At 38.5% G+C, this 23,101-nt stretch overlaps 1 protein-coding gene across 4 annotated transcripts in view; it reads left to right on the forward strand.

Moving 5' to 3' along the window:
* LOC149797723 (MSL complex subunit 3-like) overlaps window positions 1–23,101 on the forward strand; it is a 60,762-nt gene that overhangs the window by 7,087 nt on the left and 30,574 nt on the right. For all 4 annotated transcript variants that reach the window (XR_016421872.1, XM_089962652.1, XM_089962653.1 and 1 more), the window contains exons 2-3: window positions 9,041–9,123; window positions 12,396–12,488. Coding sequence is in view for 3 of the 4 variants with exons in the window: in XM_089962652.1 (XP_089818778.1) it covers window positions 9,041–9,123; window positions 12,396–12,488 (176 nt within the window). In the remaining variant the exon portion in view is untranslated. The remainder of the gene's footprint in view (window positions 1–9,040; window positions 9,124–12,395; window positions 12,489–23,101) is intronic.

Consider the following 23,101-nt stretch of genomic DNA (forward strand, 5'->3'; position numbering starts at 1 on the left):
TAATTGCTATGATTGAAGCTGTAAAAAATAAACATATTTTCATTATTCTTCAAGCGAGATAAAGTGCAAGAACTTTTTATGCAGCGATACACTTTTGCACAATCAAATAATGCAAACTAGAGCATAAGGTAGTAATGGAAGGATAATGCAGTTCTGAAGTGGGCAGAGAATATTTATTTGAAAGCTGGGAGCAGCACAAGTTAGTGAGAAGAAATAAAAAAGATGTAAAAATAATTGATCAACTATTGATAGAATTTCTTTTTAAGATAGTGAGATATTGCTCCTGCTTGTATAATATGAGCAGTCTGTCACATTTTCTTGATCTACATCTGCCATCTTAATTGATTGAACTATCCGGAAGTGAGTTGCACCGAGATGCCCTCTGGTGTTTTCAAGGGGAGATACTAACCGTGAAACCCCATATTGCATCATGTTTTTATGATGGTCTCATATAATTGCAACATGTACATCAGGGGGTCTTTCTGCCACTGAATTATATCATTGTAAATATCAGCACATTTTCCACCCAGCTGCCAGTCAAAGTCTTTGAACTTGCTGCCCAGCTATTGCATCATGTTCTTTTGGATGTACTTTTATAATGGCAACATGTATGTACATCAAGGGGTCTTTCAGTCACTGAATTCTGTCATTGTAAATATCAGCACAGCTAATTGATCAACACTTTTTACCACAAAGCAGGTGGCTGAAGCAGGACTGGCACATCTTTGAATTTTGCCACCCACCTATTACATGCCTATGGAGGACTCACGCCCATTTGATTTCCTGCACCCCAGATAAAAAATTGGCACCCAAATATGAGCGAATAATCATTTCCAAACCTCTGTATTAGTTGTTTGAATAAAATAAAAGTCAGTCAGGTCAAGCGGAAATGAACTCATTTTTGGACAAGGTCAAGTCCAGCATACAGTGTTACATCACAATAACATGTAATGAAATTTTAAAAATTGAAACTAACAAACAAACAATTAAATTAAATGTACATAACACTAACTATATATACTACTTCCATCTTGCTGGCAAGGTATCTTCTAGTTTGGATTACATGCCTTACCCACTTAATTAAAAAATAAACCTTAGGCAAGGTGCATCAGCCAAAATTCTCAAAAATATCTTTAAAAAATGTTAAAATTTTTGCTCGTTCTAAAAATGTATGAGTTAAGTGCATATTTGGCAGAATAACAACAAAATACAACTTAAACAATTTGTTGTGCATTTACTCACCTTAAAATGCATGCTAAAATGAAGATAAGGCTAGATACGAAAAGACTTGGTTTTATACTTTACATAAAACCAATAATTCCATTCAAGATGTTAATACCGGAACACTGATTATGGTGCAAAAAATATGTTTTGTTTTCTGGGTCTTATGTTAATTTCCAAAAGCTGATTAGAGTTATCCCCCATGCTTGAGCATAGTTATTTCTATAGGACTCACGGTACTAATTCCACTCCAATGGTAAACATATGGAAACACTATCATATTCAAAATTCAGCAACTTAAAATTTATGGGTGCTGATAATGACACCTATAATTTTTCGTGCACATCTAACCTTGGTGCAAGCTTATGTATGGAGAACACCATATGACCCGCGGCAATTTGTTTACATACATGTGCATGAAACACGTGTTATTGATTCTGCACCAAATGAATCAGGTGCTACTTTCAGTATTGAGTACTCCTGAGTCAAGCCTGTAAAAATGCTAAAATTGCATCAGTAGAAATTTGTCAATATTTTTTTTACATTACATATAGGATAAGCTCTCAAAAGATATTTTTCATAAAATTTTAATTTTCATTATTAACCAATTATGGACCACCAAACCTGTAAATACTCTATTATTTCTTCACCCATTTCTAGACTGGTTCACAGTTCTTTCGTTTAATTAGTACCGTGTGTCCTATAACCAGATTTAATTTTTTTTGAAAAAGTTGTATTTTACTCCTTGATATTAGAGCATAATTGTAAGAAAGAATTGGCCATGCTTGTGCATGGGTAATAGTGCAATAGCATTTTATGTGATACCAATATCTGTAGTTAAATTGCATCCACATTACATGTTGCTGTGTTGTATTGTACTTATTAATGGCTTATTCTTGTTATTAAAATAATTGTTTTCTGCCTTTGTATCTTCATGTTATCTTTCTATGGCATGCATGCTACACAAAAGAAACACAAGCATGCTGACATCAGCAAGTATGACATCACAGGGTATCAAATTACATGACACATTGTATTTTCATCTCTCACTGGCTATAAGACAAGTTTTCAATGTTTTAAATTTCAAAATTGCATTTCTTTTCTTGCTGACTCTCACAGAAATAACATACAGTGCATCCCTATTCACATCAATCAAACAAAACAAATAAGTGTGCCACATGACAGGTCAAAATGATACGAGGCCATTGCCCTTTTGTGACTGAAACAAATACACACACCCATGAAGCATCAAGAGATGCTGATATTCCAAACTTATTTAAACTATCATCACATGTGATTCATGACCCCCAAATGTTAATAAAAAGGTATAAAAGCCAAGGAAGAGTTCCATAAGCTGTATTATACTGAATAATTAAATAACATAGTGCTACTTTTTAGTATAAAACTATGGGGAAGGGTGAATAAGCAAAGAATAGACACAGTAATTTCTTCAAGCCTGGTAATGTTCCCCACAACAAAGGGGGTGGGGGGTGGGGAATGTGTATCAACCCAAATAACACATCAACATGAGGTATGTTACATAAGGACATCAAGAGACAAATTTGAAAAAGCTATCCAAAGTTCCTATAATGCTGACATTGATGCTGGAGACAGAAAGTGTATGGAGAAATGTGTGAAAAACTTTGCTATGCCAAGACAAGTTCATGTCTCTATGCAAAATGCAGACACTGATAAAAATTGTCACTGAATACACTACTTGTTAAATTTAAGTAATAGAATTGAATTGCATATTGAAGTTGTCTAATACATAAACATATACCTACATTTACCCAAAGCTCATAAAAAGTTAAGAAAAAGTCTAAAAATCATTACTGTGGCTGCTTTCCACTATAAGCAGTGTTAAATTACTTACTTTTTAATATAAAGCTGAAAAAATGCATACATTATTGAACAAAAGAGAAACAAAGCAAACATTGCAATCACTCAATTACAGTCAAAGGGGAGGTAATACACCTTGATTTGGCAAACCAAATAGCAAGCTCTAATTTACAGCTAAATGATTCCTTACTATTACTTGATGGTAAGAACAGAGCAATGTAGGTTTTATAAATAGCTTTTGTTTCAAATATGAAACCATATTTCTGACATGAAGCTTGTTTTCATTTATTCACAACAACATATATGGTGAACAAAACACATATCGCTTAGTGCATGCAGTAATCAAATGCTGAGATTTGGAATAATGTGTTCTGAGACCACAAGTTGCAACACCCTGAGTATGAAGGTTTTCTATCATGGGACTTGGTACATGAAGAAAAAAGAGATCTGGTTTGGTGGGAGAGAGCAGTATGTTCACCATGCAGTTATACATCAAGAATGTTTCAACTGTATGAAGAGAGGTTGGGGAAGAAAAACTGCCTGTGTAAAGAATGCAATACAGATAGGACTTTTGCAGAGTTATATTTGGAATGAAGGGTTGAAAACTATTATTTTAAGTGAAAATATCCCTCCCTGCTCCCTCAACAAAAGGAATGCAGAAAAGTTCCAATACTGTTTACCCAAAAATGTAATGTACCAATATGAGAAACATGCTGAACATAGAATAGGTGTCAAGGAGTTTAATTCTAGGATAAGAAATAAGACCGGTATAATTGATATTCAATGTGACTCGACATATAATAATTCAATTTACAGGTTGAGGCAATGCAGCATGTGCAGTTTTGTGCACAGTCCTTATTTTTACAATGTTCTCTGCTTTGATCTGCTGAGTGTGTCTCTAAAGTTAAATGATCAGTACTGATACATAAGTGATTGTGACATAAGTGGCTTACATATAAAATCTCCCCCACCCCCACCCCCTTTTGGGGAATTGTTGCATGTGTTAAATTTTATTTAACCATATAGGCCAATCTATGGGTACCATCATATGAAATTCTGCCATCAGGCCATACTATGCTCTTTTCCCTATGGCCTGAGCAATCTACTTCACTCTCCAGTGTATAAAACCATCCCCATCTGTCTTTTGTATAGATTTTTTCTCCAAAACCACATTCAAACCATGATAAAAAGACTCCATTATGATTGTCATATGTAAAAACCACCAAATTGATACCCTGTATGCACGTGGTAACCATGGAAACAACAAACTCCTATTATGGTATAGGTCGCATATAGGACTCACGGTACTAATTCCACTCCAATGGTAAACATATGGAAACACTATCATATTCAAAATTCAATAACTTAAAATTTATGGGTGCTGATAATGACACCTATAATTTTTCGTGCACATCTAACCTTGGTGCAAGCTTATGTGTGGAGAACACCATATGACCCGCGGCAATTTGTTTACATACATGTGCATGAAACACGTGTTATTGATTCTGCACCAAATGAATCAGGTGCTACTTTCAGTATTGAGTACTCCTGAGTCAAGCCTGTAAAAATGCTAAAATTGCATCAGTAGAAATTTGTCAATATTTTTTTTACATTACATATAGGATAAGCTCTCAAAGGATATTTTTCATAAAATTTTAATTTTCATTATTAACCAATTATTGACCACCAAACCTGTAAATACTCTATTATTTCTTCACCCATTTCTAGACTGGTTCACAGTTCTTCCAGATAATTAGTACCGTGTGTCCTTTAGGACTCCAGTACTACAATACCTTCAACCTGCCTAGACCAGCAAGTAGATCTCTGCTTTTTTTTCTTCTGATATTACTGGTAGCAGAGATCAGTTGTGTGGGGAAACAATTCTGAATGAAGCTTTCAACCTCCTATCAATTCAGACTATCTTCCAGTCTCTGGTATTAAATAGATTTATTTTGACTGATATTATATACGGATGGTAAGTAAAATCCCTCTTCTTTTGTCCCTTGACATTAAATCCTTCAGAAGGCTCACTTTTTTTAGTATGAATGACGGTCTGCTCAGAACACCTGTGTATCCATCAGTTACTGACATTTCTTTAAATTGCTGATGCAATGTGGAAAGCAGCGTCACAACGAGGTCAGAGTCACACCTGGAGTTCCAAGTGATAAAATCTTTGTTATATGGTCTCCATTTGTTTACTAAGTGTGTTTTGTTTTCAGGATGTTTACTGGCTCTCTCAGAAATATCTTAACGGGGTGTTGGCATTTCACTTAAAGTTTTCCGTCTATTATATCAGTAGTGCAGCTAGTAAATTGTAGACTTCAGTGTCAACACATCCAGCTTTTTTTAACAAGTTGTCTAACCTTTCGTAACAGGTTTGAGATTGCAACTTATAAAACTAATAAATACACATACACATAGAAGTACACATAGTAAATTCATACACTATTAGGTAATTTTGAAAGGGGGGTGGGTGTCTGCAATTTTCTTTTGAGCTGAGATATTTTTTTTATATCTAGCATGGTAATAATGTTTTTTAGATAATTTACTATGCTATTACTTTCTGTAAATCAATATGCAAGATATTTGTTCCAGCTAATGGTTGAAGGAAATGTTTATTTTGAAAAGTGACAGGCCGCAGCCCCTGATCATTAAATTGTTGGTCCCTAATATAATTGCAGTATAGCATGGTATATATTGCTGTATGTTTAGAAATATAATGGTTTACTATGGTACAGAATGTTACATGGTACCCAGATTAATCACTGGGTTAGATGGCAACTTTGTGGTATACAGATTTATACAAGAGAATCTGTCTTATATATATAGATTGTTCAAGAGCTGATCAGTTAAGTGTATTTACCATGCCTTAGTTATAAGGTCTCTGTTGTGATATCTACAGTATTTAATACTTAGTTGGACCCTGCATGGCTGAGTGGTCTAAAGCATTTGACTTCACTGATCACTGCCATCTCACTTCTTGAGCTTGGCTAATGTTGCTATGTTAGAAAGCTTGCCAGTAGCTTCTCATGGGTTGGTGGCTCTTACCAAGTTTTCCAGGGTTCTTTCTCCACCTGTTATACTGGCCAACTTGTATATCCTTCCTTGCACAGAGAAATGGCATTAAATCCAAAACAACAACAGTGATATTTAGCATGCTGATTTTTTTCCCCCCACTGTTTAAACCAGTATGTGCCCCTGTAAAATTTGTACAAAGTAGAAACCAGAAAGGAGATTAAATGTGCCAAAAATTGCACAAAGAAAAATTAAAACAACACATTCTTTTAAAATCTGAGGTAGATGTGACAACCAATCATTAAATGTGTGAATTTCACAGTGATATTTTAAATGAAATCGAACATAATCCTTCAAGTAATCGTTCCCAATGGCATTAATTACTTTACTCAATGAATGTTTTCTCCAATGTGTCGAAATAGCATTGTACTCTTTATATTCCATAACATATCCTGGTTAAGAGGTTAAAGAACAAACTTGGCATGTAACCAAATTGTAATAGTCATGATTAAAAACTAATATGTTACAAATTCAGGTAAGATACAGAGGTAACCTCCACACCTGTTTTATTAGTATTTTTAATTTAAAGAAAACTTTGTAGTCTCTGCAAGTTTAATCAGCAAATGCTTCAAGACCTTGATGATAGTCACTTAACAACCATAAAGTCCTTTTTATTGTTCTTTTTTTATTTTTTTCTCGATAAAATACATTGATCAATTAGTAGAAAAAGGCGCAGGTGTCTCAAGACTAATAGTACATGAAAAAAATTGCTATGATTTCATGTCCCAACTTTTCTAAGTCATAAAAAAATACTTTTGAAAATAATTAAAAGTATTCCAAGACTTATAGTGTCAGATGACTTAGGCATTACGTTAGCACTGTTTATCATTAAAGGTTATTTATGTTGCATTTTCTAAAAATGGTTGCATCAAAATTAAATGATTGGAAATGAAGTTGAAGTGATCGTTCAGTAACTTAATGAATCACTTTAGTAACTGACTGTATATTACCCGTTTACTATATCATCCTATCATCCTACTCAAAAGCCCAGAGGCTGAACACAAACATTTTATTTTCTGTTTAGACTTGAATACTTCATTCTTGTTTAATGCAAGTTACATACTTCACTGAACTCTGAGGGTTAGCATCTGCATACTGTTACCTAGTGAGATAAACATTTTTGTATGTGTGATTTGGATTTTTAATGTAGCTATAACAATTTTTCAGTCATATCACTGCGATGCCTGAAGTGTGACAGTTCATAGTGATGCCTAGCACTGGGGCATCATGCTGCAGACATGTAGCATGATGTCCCACCCAGTCACATTATCCTGACACTAGACTGACCAGTCCTAGCACTAACCTCTTAAGGCTGAGCTCCAAGCAAGGCAGATACAAGTACCATTTTTATAAGTCGTTAGTATGACTCGGCCAGGGTTTGAACCAGTGACTTCCTGCATTAGAGTCAGATGCTCGAACCACTAGATTACTGGAGTGGTTGAGATAAACATTTGTAATGAAATGATTATAAATAAGAATGAAAAGAATGGAAAAAATTATTGCCTGTTATGATTTGAATGATATGATATTGTTGATATTGTTTAATGTAGATGTTTTTGTGTCTTATAGATTCAGACTTTTGATTATTGCTTGGTCAGTACACTGTATACTCTACTGGATACAAAAAAACTTGTGAAGTCTTTCTTTACATTGCAAATGTTGGCACAAAAACAATTTTGGTATATGTAGTTGTGTCCCTGACTCAAACAAAATAGGGAAAATCATTACAGAACATCCATTTCTGAAAAATCTTTTATGGACAATATTATATAACATTTGGGCCCAATTAGAGTCACAAATCAGTATGTGCATTTTGTTTTTTTAATTTAATTTTTGTAAATATTTTTTTCTTTGTACTGCTGGGGAGAGTGCTAGAGTTGGCAGTGAAAATCAGGGACAGTCTGCTGACCTGAAATGTGTTATGTATATTTGATTTAATTTGACTGTAAGTTTTGAATTTTTTTATTTTTAATTTCATTACATGTCGATGTAATGTAATTTTGTTTACTAGGAATTCGATATTTTCCAGAAAATTCAGTTTGACCTGAATCTTTTCATAAATACATGGTAATAGAAACACTGTTTTTATTTTTGACCCATTTCCTGGCCTTGATCAGGGGTCAAGTAAACAACTTCTTTTTTTTAATTCATTTTTGGTGTGTGAATGGTGGTGGTGAAATCGGCTGTACTGGAATACATGCCATTAGACTTGTAGATACCTTCTGGGACGTTCTAGGATGTGATTATGTGACCCTATTCTGGGAATCTGTTTTGTGTCTCAAGTTACTGTATAGCCTTTGTTTATAGAGAAATTAGACAGTTGGGCTTTTACAATGGAAAGTGTTTGTGACTAGTTTGGAGTTACATTAATTTTTATTCAAATTATTTGGATTCTAAAGGATAATTCTTTTTCCTGGAAATAGTTGGGTGCTCATGCAGAATTCTTGGACAAAGACATTTATTTAAGTTTTATTTGGAATTCAAACACTGGAATATTATTTTTTGTGGTTGACAAAGGACTGTAAACATCAGCACTATACTGACTACAGTATATGTCATCACCTTCCATCCATTTTGGATTTTTTTCAGGACTCATACTTGATTTCATTAGAACATTTTATTACTATGAGTTCTAAAATTTAATTTGTGGATTATTATTGGATTATTTTTTGGATTTTATTCATAAAACTGTAAAAAGTTCTTTCTTTTTTTTCATTTTTACAGAGTTTTTCCAGGGAAATAAATTATTTGTTACATTTTTCATAGCTTGTTGTTTTCACTCTTTCTTTTGTTACTGTTTATTAGAGCCTAAACATGTAACATAAGACGTTATCTTTTTTTCTTATTACTTAAATTTGAAGAATAAATTCCAATGATAATTATCAGAGTGAAATTTTTATTGCAGATTCTTGACTATGATGTAACCCGAGACGGCAGTGGTCACAGAATACCAGCATATCAAGTACATTTTCAGGGCTGGAACAGCAGGTCTGTCACAGTATTTGCATACCGTCAGAAAGTATCATGGATATAGAGCATTTGTTGGCAATGTTATAACTTCGTGATTGAAGTTGAGAAATTATATTGTTTTGTTGCTGTGGACTAATATCAGCAAAACCAGGATCATAATTTGCATGTGTCTTTCATATGAAATATTTATAATCATCCCTTACCTAATCATTACACGTGCATAGGTCTGAAAGGAAAATAACTCTTTAAGTACTATGCACTTCAATGAAATAGGAAATTTAAATTACCTCCCCTGCTATAATTTGGATTAATATAGTTGTTGTTGTTGTTGTTGTAGGGTTTAACGCCATTTTTCAGCACACGATAGGCTATACATGGCGGCCAGTATTAATGGTGGAGGAAGAACCCGGGAAAAGCCCGGAAAGAACCACCGACCCACGAGAAGCTACTGGCAAGCTTTCTCACATACCCACATTGGCTGAATCCGAGACTCAAACCCACGCAGACAGAGGTGAGATGGCAGTGATCCATAACGGACAGCGCTTTAGACCATTTGGCCACTCGTAGCCCCGATTAATATGGTAAATACACTCACACTGCAGTGTTTGTATTTCTTGCATTATACATCAGTTACATGAAAATTCTAAGAACTAATATCCCTCTTGACATCCAAGATGATTTCATTGTGACAAAAGCCAGTTCTGAATGATTTAAGATTTTTGGTACAGGTATCTGCCTACGTATTTGAATTTCACTTTGACATGATTTTCCTTAGTGGAGATGGAAAAGTAATGAAATTATTTGTCCTAAACAAAAGAAAACATAAGATTCATAATTGACTAAATTGAGTTAATGGAATCACGTATCTTTTTTGTGAAAATTAAAGGCAGTGAACCCCCAAAATTTCAGGTTATGCAACTTTCATTTATGAGATCACTCATGGCAGGGTTAGCTTTAAAAATGTTGTCGCCAAAACAATTGCCAACGTCAAGATTGTGTTGCAAATTTTCAAGAACTTTCGCCATTTTCATAATACATTACTATCCTTTTATCCTAACACCCTCAGGACCAAGGTAATATTTTTGACATAAGTGGAGGTTGAGATGGGGGACTGAAAATAATTGAAATTTCACATGCAAGTGAAATTTTTGAAGTGGCCTGTCATCTGTGACTAGGATTTACACAAAGAGGAAAAAAATATATGGAAATTTTGATTAAATAAAGACAACTAGTCTGAAATACACTTGTATATTGACAACTTACATCTGTGTAGTACACTTCACGATGTGTTAAATAATGTACAAGTATATGAAAAATCCATCAGTTTGAGTCTTAGATGTTAGAAAATTCATTTATCAGTAAAATCCCATTAGAAATAACAACTAACACATATGTATAAAAAAAATGGTTGTCCTCGTTTGATCTGTATCCCATAGTCAACAAGCACGTTTCACGAAATGATTCACACTGATATTCATTAGCCTAATAGCACATGACTGTATAGTTGTTTATACGTTACATATACACTTGTACATGTACTTAAATTGGCCTTGATTTTGGTCAGCTAGAGACAACTACCCTGATGCTGAGGCTGTACAAATGTCAATCAGTAATGTCAACCAGCCTCTCATTGTGGAGTTGTCATCAGTGTTCCCACCAAGATGTGCAGGTGATTTGTAGGTATTTAACAAAGTGGAGGAGATTAAGTCCTCAACCACAGAGTGGGGGATTTAAAAAAATCCTGTGAGCTGTACTGTATCATCCAATGCTACAGACTAAACCAGACTAAAGTCACTAACTGCCATCATAGTGCCAAAGCCATGTAAAATCCCCATTACAGTTAACTATTCCATTTTCAAAGGAAGCAGACAAGGATGTACGCAGTCAGTTAAAAGGTTCATATTATTTCTTTATCTTTTGTGAAAAACCAGACCATGCCATGATGAGAACTCTTCTTAATTGGCTTTACTGAAGGAGCCAAGTATGTTGTTTGTCTTCTGAGTCAATCAGTAATGTGATTATGGTTTTCCAGAATAGATCATTTTTGGAAAAGGTTTGTGTTGTTTGTTGTTTATTTGATGTTACAGTTATTAAAAGCCATGCACCAGGCCATCTTCAGTTCACCATTGTTTATACCCTTTATTTATTGAGTTAATCTCTTTATGTCATCAGTGAATTAAGTCATTGCCTTTTGTCTCTAATAAACTTATTTTGTACATAGGATCAGTAAGTATTATCATAACTTACTGTGCAGTTATTCTACTTCTTATGAATCAACTCCAAAATTTATGGACACGTGAAGTTCACTATTGGACAGGATAAGTAAATATTATCTTAGATACTGCTATTTTGAAGTTTATATCCTACTTTTTATGACACGATGGTCTTAAACTAAGTAACAAAAGAAAGAAAAAACCAACATGTTTAGTAAAATTCAAAAAACAATTTTTATTTTGCTTCAGAACAAAGTGAAAATGTAAAATTAGCATAATATTGGGAATTAAATCACAAACAATCCTAAAAGTTCTATTCGCAAGTACAAAAGTATTCAGTATTCTGATGAATTTCAGTATTGAATGTGCTGATGTGCCAGTAGCCTTGAATGAGCTGATGTGCAAACACGTTTGATGTATCTAATTCATGAAAGCGCACTGGCATAGAAATCGTCAGTCTTGAAAAATTTCCTGGAGGAGCACATCATAATGAATTAGATGGATACCTTAGGTGCTGTTGCGTGGACAAGTGGTTCAGTTGTGTTGCCAGACCTTGGTGGCATATAAATTTGCAGTGACAATAGCAGACACTGTTATCTGGATGACCAGGCCTTTAACATACAAATAAATATAGATAATACTCTCTTGGTAGACCAAGTGCATGTACATCAAACAATTTGTAGTCTGCTCATTTTCTCCTGTCCAGACTTTATTATTTTCACTTGATTAGAAAAAAAAAAGTGAATCAACTTTTTTATCACCTGTACAAATCTCAACATGGTGTTTTCACCAGAAGTCTTCTTATTGTATCTAGTTTGTCCTAAATGGAAATTATGCTATTCGTATATCCAGCTGTATCAGTGACTGCTTAGTTAAATTACGTTGCTCAAGAATATCACAAATGGTTTTCAACACCCAGCAGTTAAAAATATGAAAAGGTCTTTCATTGAATTACTGGAAATTGTTTTTGTGTTACTCGTTACTGTTTATTAGACAAGATTGGTTTCTTTTTGCAAAAATGACCTTTTTTTAAAAATGTTCTGTCATTTATGTTGGTGCACCAATTCTCATTTTCAGTTGGGACCGTGTAGTTGCAGAGAATTTTGTTTTGAAGAACGACGAGGAAAATCGAGCATTGATGAAGAAGCTGGCTGACACCTCTAGAAAATAGTAAGACACACTATCAGTCAAGTTTGTTATGAAAATTAATAATATAAACAGTGCTGTTTCTCCAGCAAATACAGTATCTGATCACGTTACATCAGGAAAACTGTTTTTGCTACTTCAGAATCTGATCCTTCCTGAAAGATGGGAAACATCTTAGAATTCTTACAGATTAACTCCCCTTTCTACATGCAGGGTGGCTACTGTTTTATCTGGTTTGAACCAGTTTCTTTTCCCTGACATGGGTTATGTCCTCCAGACAATCCAGTTAAAGTCAATTGGTTTTAATACTTAATTGTAATCATCCACTTCTCTTTTTCAGTATTAATGTTATATATAGTACATACATTTTTGTAAAACCCAGTGAATTTATTAACTCTTTTGTAAGTATCTTGCCATTCGAAATCACATTTGACTTTGAATGGCAACATATATTTTCATTGGTGGAATTTCCTGGGCTCTGTTTTTTAGAATTTACTCCAAATATAACTTGTTTTTAGAATGAGATTGGCATTTATATCAAGTGTGTGTGTGTGTATGTACATATATATACATATATATACAGTGTGACCCTGCTATAAGACAGTAGTTGGGAGCCATAGAACCCGAATGTGTTACAGACCAAACCATGATATAAACATACAGTACTCATGCTACATGTCAAGATAAGTGGATTATGATATAACATTGCACTGTTTAGATGGTTTGTCAATATGGACAGAGAATTTGTTTTTGTAACAATATATAGATTTAAGTGCATTTTATATCCATTTTACATCTTCCTTTCATGGGGCCTCAGAATTTCTCCACTTCAAACCAGTGGTTGTATATACAAGTTCAAACAGCAAACAATGTTGTCAATTTAAAAGAATTGCCAAATGGTATATTTTATTGACAATAAGGGAAACAAATCCAAGTTTGCGACATTAGTGAAGCCCTACGTAATTCCAGAAAAATACATATAAAATTTTAGTAGCCACACCACATCCGTCTTGTATTATTCATATGCAATCTCCACCTCAAAATGATAATAAACCTTTCGTGTTTTTTTTCGTACTTTTAAGAAAATTTTTTTCTTCTTCATGTACCTGTATATGAAATGTCAAGAGCCACACCACGACCATGTTATATCCGAATTCATATTATAACAGAGTGTGATAAAGCTCTGGTGGCCTAGTGGTTAGAGCATCTGCCTTGGATGCAGGAGTTCATGGGTTCGGTCCCCGGCTGAGTCATACCAAAGACTTAACAAAAATGGTACCAACAGCTGTATTGCTTGGCGCTCAGCATTAAGAGGTTAGTGTTGGGACTGGTCGGTCTGGTGTCAGGATAATGTGACTGGGTGGGACATCACGCTACATGTCTCCAGCATGATGCCCCCGTGCTATACATCACTATAAACTGTCACACTGCGGACATCATAGCGATATGACTGAATTTTTAAAAACTCTATGTTAAAAATCCAAATCACACACACACACTTTTTGTTTTTTTCCCTTATTTTACAGTGATGACAACAAGCACAGTACAACAAATGCAAAAGATTCAGAGTAGTTGAAGACATTGATGAGTCATGCCTACTCTGTACCAATTGTTCTTCATCACACACTTGTACAGTGTATTTGGTGTGGATAGAGTCATGCCTTCTCTGTACCAATTGCTTGTCATCACACACTTGTGCAGTGTATTTGGTGTGGATAGAGAATACAGGGTTTAATCTTCCTTGATGAATCTTCTACTACCCCAAATCCCACAGGACATGCATGGGGGTCTTTCTCCTTCAAATACGTTCCCCGATCACATTAACGTTAGGGATATAAGCCTGCTACCTCTCGAATCCAGCCCTACTAAAAGACGAAAATTCGTCTTTTCTGTCTATCTCATATAGACCAAAGGGCAATAACTCTTGCCCCTTACCTCCCCTTGCCACCGCCAGGTGTCACTAGTTTTTAAGCTTCGCTTGTACTGATAACACGTACATTATACCTCCAAACAATCCAAGCCATCTTAGCGTTAAATTGGACCATCCAAAGTTAAATTTGGATTTATTGTGTTGGACCATCATTCTTCTACAGGTTGTATACATTATTTTAACAGTTTTTTTCAAAATTGAGTGACTTTGTCACCCTTACGGATTTCGTCTACTGAAGACCATGTTACACACACTATCGCTAAACTCGTGTTGTCAATTAAGAGTTAACGCGACACTAATTTCGCTTACTCCGTTAGTAACAGTTGTGGTATTAACGAATTAATAACATGCTGAATTGCTAATATGTGCTTTGTTTTCTTTTCTTGTGTCGTTTTAGTAGAAAGGTCAACCAAATGCATGAAATGCAAAAAGTTCAAAGCAAAAGAAGACAACCATGACTCTGGTATTGTATGTACCAAGTGTACATCATCTATACCATGCAGCATGTGTAATACTTGGACAGAGCAAATATGGGCTGATGTAATCCAGAAGGCAGCAAAAGGGAGGGATAGACGGAATAAGTCGAAGAAAGATAGCATTGATGTCCTCAGTAGACATCCGAAGACAGCCTCCATTGTGAGTTTTTTGGGGGACGTTGGGGTCCCCCCTCCACCTAAAGTTCGTCGTTTGCAACTGTCAGCCACAGTAACATCAGCGGCAATGGAGGAAAATAATGTTGACAGGGTACAACAGTCCACCTTTGAACAGATGCGTCGTTTGGTCCAGGAAACAACGATGCAGCTATTGACATCAGGCCAGATATTACCCTTATTTCCTTCGCTCGCTTCCACAGCTTTTTCTGACTCTTTGGGGGAATGTTCCCCCAGTTTTAGACTGCCCAGTGGGCATAAGTCCCCCCGCATGTCCGAGCATGGCCTTTGGGCCTGTAAGTCTGGACGCATGGGGTTTTTACTGGATCCATCAGGTCCATTTCATTATACAACCTCTACGTCACCGGCCATCCAGCTGTCCCAGCATGGGGACCCTATTGCTAAAACGGTCCAACCAAATATGACTTACGGGGATCTTAGTGATAAATCCGTCCATCAAGCTGTACCACCGGCAACATACCAATACTATGGCGGAGATTTTAGTGAGAAATCTGCCCGTCCAGCCAGGCCATTGGAGCAGCCGGTACCGGTGATAGCAGGACCATCGCCAACATTCAGGCCGACCACAAGCCAGACAAACCAGCCGGCAGGGCCGGCCGTCCATATGTTCACAGCTTATCCACAAGGGAGAGTTAGCGACAGTGTCAAGGATGACGAAATCGCGTCATCTATGCAATCTGGTATGCTCTATCCAGAAATGCAAGCTATTCCAGAACGTGACTCAGCACACAGTGAGGGTGACGAAACTACTGCAAATCAGCCGTACACAGATCCAACCATAGAACGGACTGAGTTTGGCTTCAAGGCGGCAGTGGAAGAAATTTACAGGGTGTTGGCAACTTAAGAATGCCCTCCACCTCCTACCGCCACTCAAGACTACAAAGTTAAGGCGTCTGTAGATCTTGACAGGGAGGAAGAGACGCCGTCCTTCCGGTTCCTTCCCCAGTCAGCAAAAATTAAGGAGATCAGTGATCATCTATCAGGACGAATAGGTGATCTGGGGAATGCTAAGGCGTTCTCATGTCGCTGGTACAAAACTCATTCAGACGCCTTCAGTACGGATCTTCCGGCCCTGGACAAAAATATGGCAGCAGTTCACACGTCCGCTCCACTGTTTTACAAAGTGGACAAAAATGTGTTCCAAGCCACGTCAAAGCTAGTCCAGAATGTAGTCGCTACATCTTAAATGTTAGGCTTGGCTTCATTAGCCATTTTCCGACTCGCAGAAAAATCCGACAATGACCACACTTGGGAAGCGACGGCCCAGATTGCTAGAGTTATTAACAGGGCAGCTCAACATTCCATGGCTAATGCGCTGACTGCTTCTGCCAACTTAGACCTAATACGACACCCAACCCTCGCAGGCGTTTAGAAAAAATCAGCCCCTGCCACAGCGGAGGGATGATTGGCGGACCAGGGACAAGGGATCCTTACAATCAAATGTACAGTATAGATCCTAACCCAATGCCAGGAGACAACAGTCTAATCAAGCTAGGAGGCAACCATACAGAGACAGTAAGAAACAAAGTTTCTTCGTCTTCAGGCCTCCTAACTCTAAAAATTGACATACCCTCCTCACCACCCGCAGACAGCCTACCTGTGGTCGGCTGTCTCCTGCAATTTCAGGACCACTGGACCACCTTTTTTTCCTCAGAACGATTGGGTGGTCCAGGTCATTTCAGAGGGGCTTTGGATTTCATTTATCCGACCCCCTCCCCTGTCCTCCTCTCCCCTCTTCACGGACGTACCGTCCGATTGGGAGAAGGATACCTTTCTACAACAGGAGATACGGTCGCTCATAGAAAAACGGGCGGTGGAGAAAAAACCGCAATCACCAGGGTTTTATTCCAGGCTGTTTCTTATCCAGAAGGCAAAAGGCAAGTTGAGGCCGATCATCGACCTGAGTCGCCTCAACCAATACATTTTATCACCGAAATTCAAGATGGAAACGGCGAGATCAATCCGTCTTTCCATCCGGCGAGACGAGTATGCCGTCAGTCTAGATATGACCAATGCATATTTTCACGTCACTATCCACCCCGCATCACGGAAATTTCTCCGAATCACTTACCGCGACGCGGTTTATCAGTTCCATGTCCTACCCTTTGGTCTCAACATCAGCCCTTGGGCTTTTACCAAGGTTATGGATTGCGTCGTCACCCTGTTCCGCTCGACTTCATCTACAGGGATGGCAGTGTACTTGGATGACATCCACCTGAAACATATGGTAAGTTCTATTCTGCTCAAAGGCAGAAACGATCTTTTAGCACTTTTAGATCATCTAGGCTTTCTCGTGAACTGGAAAAAGTCCGATCTCCGTCCATCCCAGCGTTTTGTCCATCTGGGTATGAGTTTCTCACCGATCTGAATCTGGTACGGCTTCCTCGCGTTCGCGTAATCCGGATCGTTGAACTCATCGAGTCCGTTTCCAACAGGATGTGGATTTCAGCAAGAGAATTCTTGCAACTCCTTGGATTATTCAATGCGGCGGCGGACTTGATCCCGCTTGGCCGTCTTTTTATGCGTCCCTTACAAATGACGTTACTGGCATAATGGCACCCCTTTTCAAGTCCCCTCAATCAAATAATAATGATCACACCCCAGATACGATCATTCCTGCGTCATTGGCACAACCCCGGTTGGCTGTCCACGGGGATTCCTCTGGAGATGCCCCAAGCGGAGGTAATGATATGTACCGACACCAGTACCTACGGTTGGGGTGCCCACCTGTTGCCGGACTTCGCTACAGTCAGCGGCACGTGGGAGCCAGAGGAGAGGCCTCTCCACATCAACCTTTTAGAAATGAGGGCTGTCATCAATGCCTTTCATTTCTGGAAGGATCAGCTCTCAGGAAAAACTGTCCTCATTATGTCAGACAGCTCTGTGGTGGTGACTTACCTCCTCAAACTAGGGGGCACTAAATCACCAGACCTATGCATTCTGATCTGGTAGTTTCTACGTTGGTGCGACAACCTCCACATCAACGTACAAATCAGACACATTCCCAGCAGACTCGATGTCTTGGCCGACACTCTATCCAGGAAAGGTCAAGTCATTCACACGGAATGGTCACTCCATCAATCAGTCTTTCTTCGGATTTGCACACGTTGGGGGCGTCCGATGATCGATCTTTTTGCGACAAGGTGGAATCACAAGTTGCCCACCTTCATCTCTCTGGTTCCAGACCCAGAGGCTTGGGCCGTGGACGCTCTGTCAATCAGCTGGGAGGGGTTGTGGGCATTCCCCTACCCTTCCACGGTTTTGGTACCAAAAATAATCCAGAGGTTAAGGGGTCAGAACTGTCGGATGATTCTGATTGCCCCTCTCAGATGGAACAAGTCCTGGGTCACCGATCTACTCGATCTAGCGATAGATCTACCCAGGAAGATTCCAACCAGCCCAAATCTTCTCAAACAACTGCGATCATGGGTGTTCCACCCCTGCCTGGGCCGTTTTCTTCTTCATGCTTGGCTCTTGTCCGGACAGCCTTGCGAGACAAACAATTTAAACCTTCGATTGTGGAGAGAATCTCAAGAGCAAGAAGGCCCTCCACTCTGAAGGCTTACGAGGGAAAGTGGCATGTTTTTGGGGACTGGTGCCATATCAATAACATCGTCCCTTTGAGTGTCTCAATCCCTCAACTGGCCGACTTTTTTTTCTGGCTTTTCGAGGAGAAACAGTTGGCCCCAGTTACTATCAAAGACTACCGCTCCATGATATCAGACACGTTCTGCCCTCATGGTAGATGTGATATTGGGCATAACAAAGATCTATCAGATCTTTTAGCCAATTTTGATTTCAATCGACCAAAATCCCTCACCCTGTTTCCAAAATGGAATCTGTTCTGGGTTTTAACATGGCTCAATTCAGACAAATTTGAACCTTTAGCCCACACTTCGTTAAAGCTACTATCATACAAAACATGTTTCTTGATAGCCTTAGCTTCAGCATGCAGGGTGAGCGAGTTACATGCCCTTTCCAGTGACCCGAACTTTCTTCAGTTCAGATCAGATGGTTTGGTGGTCCTTCTGATGCAACCAGGCTTTGTAGCCAAAAAAAAAAAAAATAGGTTACCATCCATTGGCAATCAAAGAATCATCATTCGCTCGCGCTCTTCCATAGATAAGTCAAGAGCAGCAGCCATGCAAGATCCTGTTCGTGCACTCAAGCACTATTTAAAATGCACAGAGGCGTGTCGGGACACACGTAAGCGCCTCTTTCTTCTGGTCAAAGCTGGTAAACGGGATATCACCCCGCAAGCCCTTGCTTCATGGCTGAAGTGGATTATATGCTCAGCGTACTCAGAGGTCTCACAAGATCAGAGTCGCCTCATCAAGATTACAGCTCATGAGATTAGAGCAATCTCGGCGAGCCTGGCATTCGAATGCAGTGTTTCGATCCGAGATATAATAGAAGCTTTTGGCTGGCATGCAGAGTCAACCTTCTCCAGTTTTTATCTCAGAGATTTGGCTTCACAGAGGCAAACCTTGAATCTGGTGTCGGCAGCCCAGATGACCACCAGACCCATTTAAAACAATCAGTACAGCCTATCAGCTTCGCTGGATTCGCCAGTGAAATTTCATAGGTAAGAAGATTTAAATATCTATCTTCTTAACCGTATATAGGGGTCACATATCATGGGACCCTAGGCTGTGTTGCTGATGAAATTAGGAGAATGGGTTATCGTTCAAATGGGGAATCCAGCCATCATTCCCTAGAAGGTACCCGGGGTGGAGGTAGGATGCTCAGTATTCCCTCCTCCTATTACCTATTCTCCTAATGTTAATGTGATGGGGAACGTATTTGAAAGAGAAAGCAAATTTTTAGTAAATTGTGTTTCTCCGAGAATACTTACCCGATCACATTACTTAAAAACCCTCCCTTTTTCCAGAATGGTTGGGGTCTTACACGGTGCCGAACATACTCTGGCAGATGTCATTGCAGCAGCTATGAACTTATAATAGGTGGAATGAGATGGTGTGCTGTCTGCCTCCACTTTTCTTGAGACTATCATAAGGTCAAGCTTCGCTCTCAACCTTTATCATCTAATCTCCTTTTTAATGATCAGGTTGATTAAATCCGCAGATAAGCTACCATGGTGATCAACTTCTTTCCCTCACAGTCTCAGCTACAGCATAGAAATTTCAAGGCAATCAACAAAGAGAATTCAGGAATGCCCTTGGACACACGCGGAAGCAGTAATACTGAACCTACAACCAGTTCTGCCAAAACAGTGGGCAAGAGGCTGCAAGAGGGCAACGATTTTAGCCAGGCTTCCTATCTCAGAATGAATCATCTTCATGCCACCCTTATTACAGATTCTTGTAGGGGGGAAGGCTCCAATTCTTCGCTTCCCCATGGGACAAGGTATGCACTGATGACTATGGCCAGTACAAGTGGTTTATTAGGGACTCGTTATTACTTTCACCTTCCCCTTTGTCCAGGGTTCCCTCAGCTACAAATATAGCACATTTCATCCTATCATCTTCCTAAGCACACTGAATCGGTTCATCATGCCCCTTGGTTCACAATGAAAACATCACAGTGGGTTCTAAATATCATCCAGGATGAAGACTACACAATTAGTGCAGACTTGGAAGATGCATATCTTCACATCCCCATTCACATGATTTCCAGAAAGTTCCTGAGATTTGCCTACAAAGACACCAATTACCAGTTCAGGACACTCCCAGTTTGACTTTGAATCAGTCCTTAGTGTTTCACTTGATTGATGGACTGGGAAATGGCTGATGTCCAGACCAGCTCCATGGTGGCAACATCATTCTACAAAAACATAGGTGAGTTATATATTGAAGCAAGACATGATATCCCTCAGCTCAAGCAACTATGACAGCAGGTGTTTCATCCCAACTCAGAGTTGCTGAGCCTGCATGTCTGGATCATATTAACAAATCAGGAACAAACAGTTCTTGCAACCAGTGTTGGAGAAATCGCTAAAGCGCGATGGCCTTCTATATTAAGGCATACGAGGTTAAATAGATCTTCACTATGTGGTGTGCGCAAAAATACATTATATCATAGCAAGCATGAATATCTCAAAAAGCTGACATCTTACTATGGCTCTTCTCAATAAAATCATTGATACCCTGTGTCATCATTGAAGAAAGGGTATTGGACAAAATATAGACCTATATGATCTGTCCAGTTTTGATTACATGTATATAAAAAAAACGCCTCTTGGCTCAAAGTGGAATCTATCATGGGAACTGACTTGGCTGAACAAGGCAGCATTTGAACCAATCTCAATAGCTTCATGTGCGACCTGCTCCCTCACTGCATTAGCTAATTGCAAACAGAATTAGTGAAATGGATGGTCATGTCAGTGGAGCTGAACTACATGCAGTTCTGACAAGATCGGTCAGTATCGTTCATGATGGCCTTAGCTTTCATTACCAAGAACAGGCTTCTGTTTGTGGGGAATCAGACTTTTGTGATGATATTCCTGTTTACACAGGACACATCATGTCAAGGTCTGCAGAACTCAGTGCTAGCTTTGAAGTGGTATTTAAGATGTATTGAGTTGTTTTCTAGAAGATCATGCCTCTTTTTTTAACCCTCACAGAGGGAAAGGATGATATATCAGCACAAACCCTTTTGTTCTGAAAAAAATACAGGGTTATTCATTCCGCATATCAGAAATGAATTTGCTTCACACCTTGGCTCATGAAGTTAGTGCAGTCACCACATACATTGCATTTGATTGACACTGTTCTGTCATTATCCATGCTGTGGGCTATAGGTCCGAGTTCACTTCTCCAGCTTTTATCTGAAATCTTTCACCCTAAGAGGGGGTTAACACCATTTTTCAACGTATTGTGACAGTATTACTTGTGGAGGGAGAACCTAGGAAAACCCTAGTAAGAACCACCAACCTATGGGAAGCTGTTGGCAGCTTTTTCACATACCCACATTGGCCAGGCCTGAGTCTCAAACCCACACAGGCAGAGGTGAAATGGCAGTGATCAGTAAAGGTGAGTGCTTTAGACCACTTGGCCACCAGGGGCCTTGTATCCATATAGAGAGTGTGCCTTCTACTCCAATAGTAATTGAAGTATTCATGGGACATGGAGCAATTCCTGTATCAAGGGAGGTTACTTTAACTGACATTATGGTGGGCAAATAACTCTGAGCTTTTAAGCCTGGGATGACTGGATTTGCAGTGTAGTAGTACTTCTCTTTATGTATTATGATCCGTTAAGTATTATTGAAGAAACATATTTTACTGTATTATAAAAAATTAGTATCATGCCTCAAACCAACATCACTGTTGTCCCTACAGAGTTCAGTGACTCCCAATAATAGCTAGAAACTACAGTAACTGAGCCATGTAATACATTAGACATGTGTAAATACAGGTATGTACATTATTATACATGAACTGACATTGTAAGATATCAAAGAATAACTGTACATGATTGTGACGTTCTGGGGTATTGGGGTGGGGTTCTTCCAATATAATTTAATTAAATTATGATGAAAGTTCCACCCTGGCTCGTTAGGTTAGAAAGTTAAATTAGTGACGATGTAGATTTACAGCTCTGAGCCCCCAGTCAGCAATGCCGACGGTTAAATTATAGAGAACACGAAGATGAAATTCAATCAATAACAATTTAATAAATGTGATAATTTAAAAAACGATAACTTCCAATCACTCGTCTTTCCCTCGACCAAATGACAGCCTAATTCATCCCGTGATTTACAGTGTGAATTCGATTTTCCCCCTGTCCTTGCATCTACTCATCTATTTCTTCCCGCTGATTCTTCCTTCTTTCCGTTCCTCTGACTCCTCCTCTGTCTCTGTTTCCCTCTCTACTATCTCCTCCTCCAGCTTCGCTCCCAGACTTCAACTTCACCTTCTTCTCCTTTCTTCTCCTTTCCTCCGTCTCTCTATCCGAGACTACGGGACCAACTTTAACTGGTCTGTCCCTCAAAGCTTCCTTTTGAAGCTTTCTGTACTTAGAATTTCCCGCTCTAAGATTTTTCCACCAATAACGAATGGCTATTCGGAGTTACAC

Source organism: Sinohyriopsis cumingii, chromosome 6, assembly GCF_028554795.1.
Source record: "Sinohyriopsis cumingii isolate HCF-2022 chromosome 6, ASM2855479v2, whole genome shotgun sequence".
NCBI lineage: Eukaryota > Metazoa > Mollusca > Bivalvia > Unionida > Unionidae > Sinohyriopsis > Sinohyriopsis cumingii.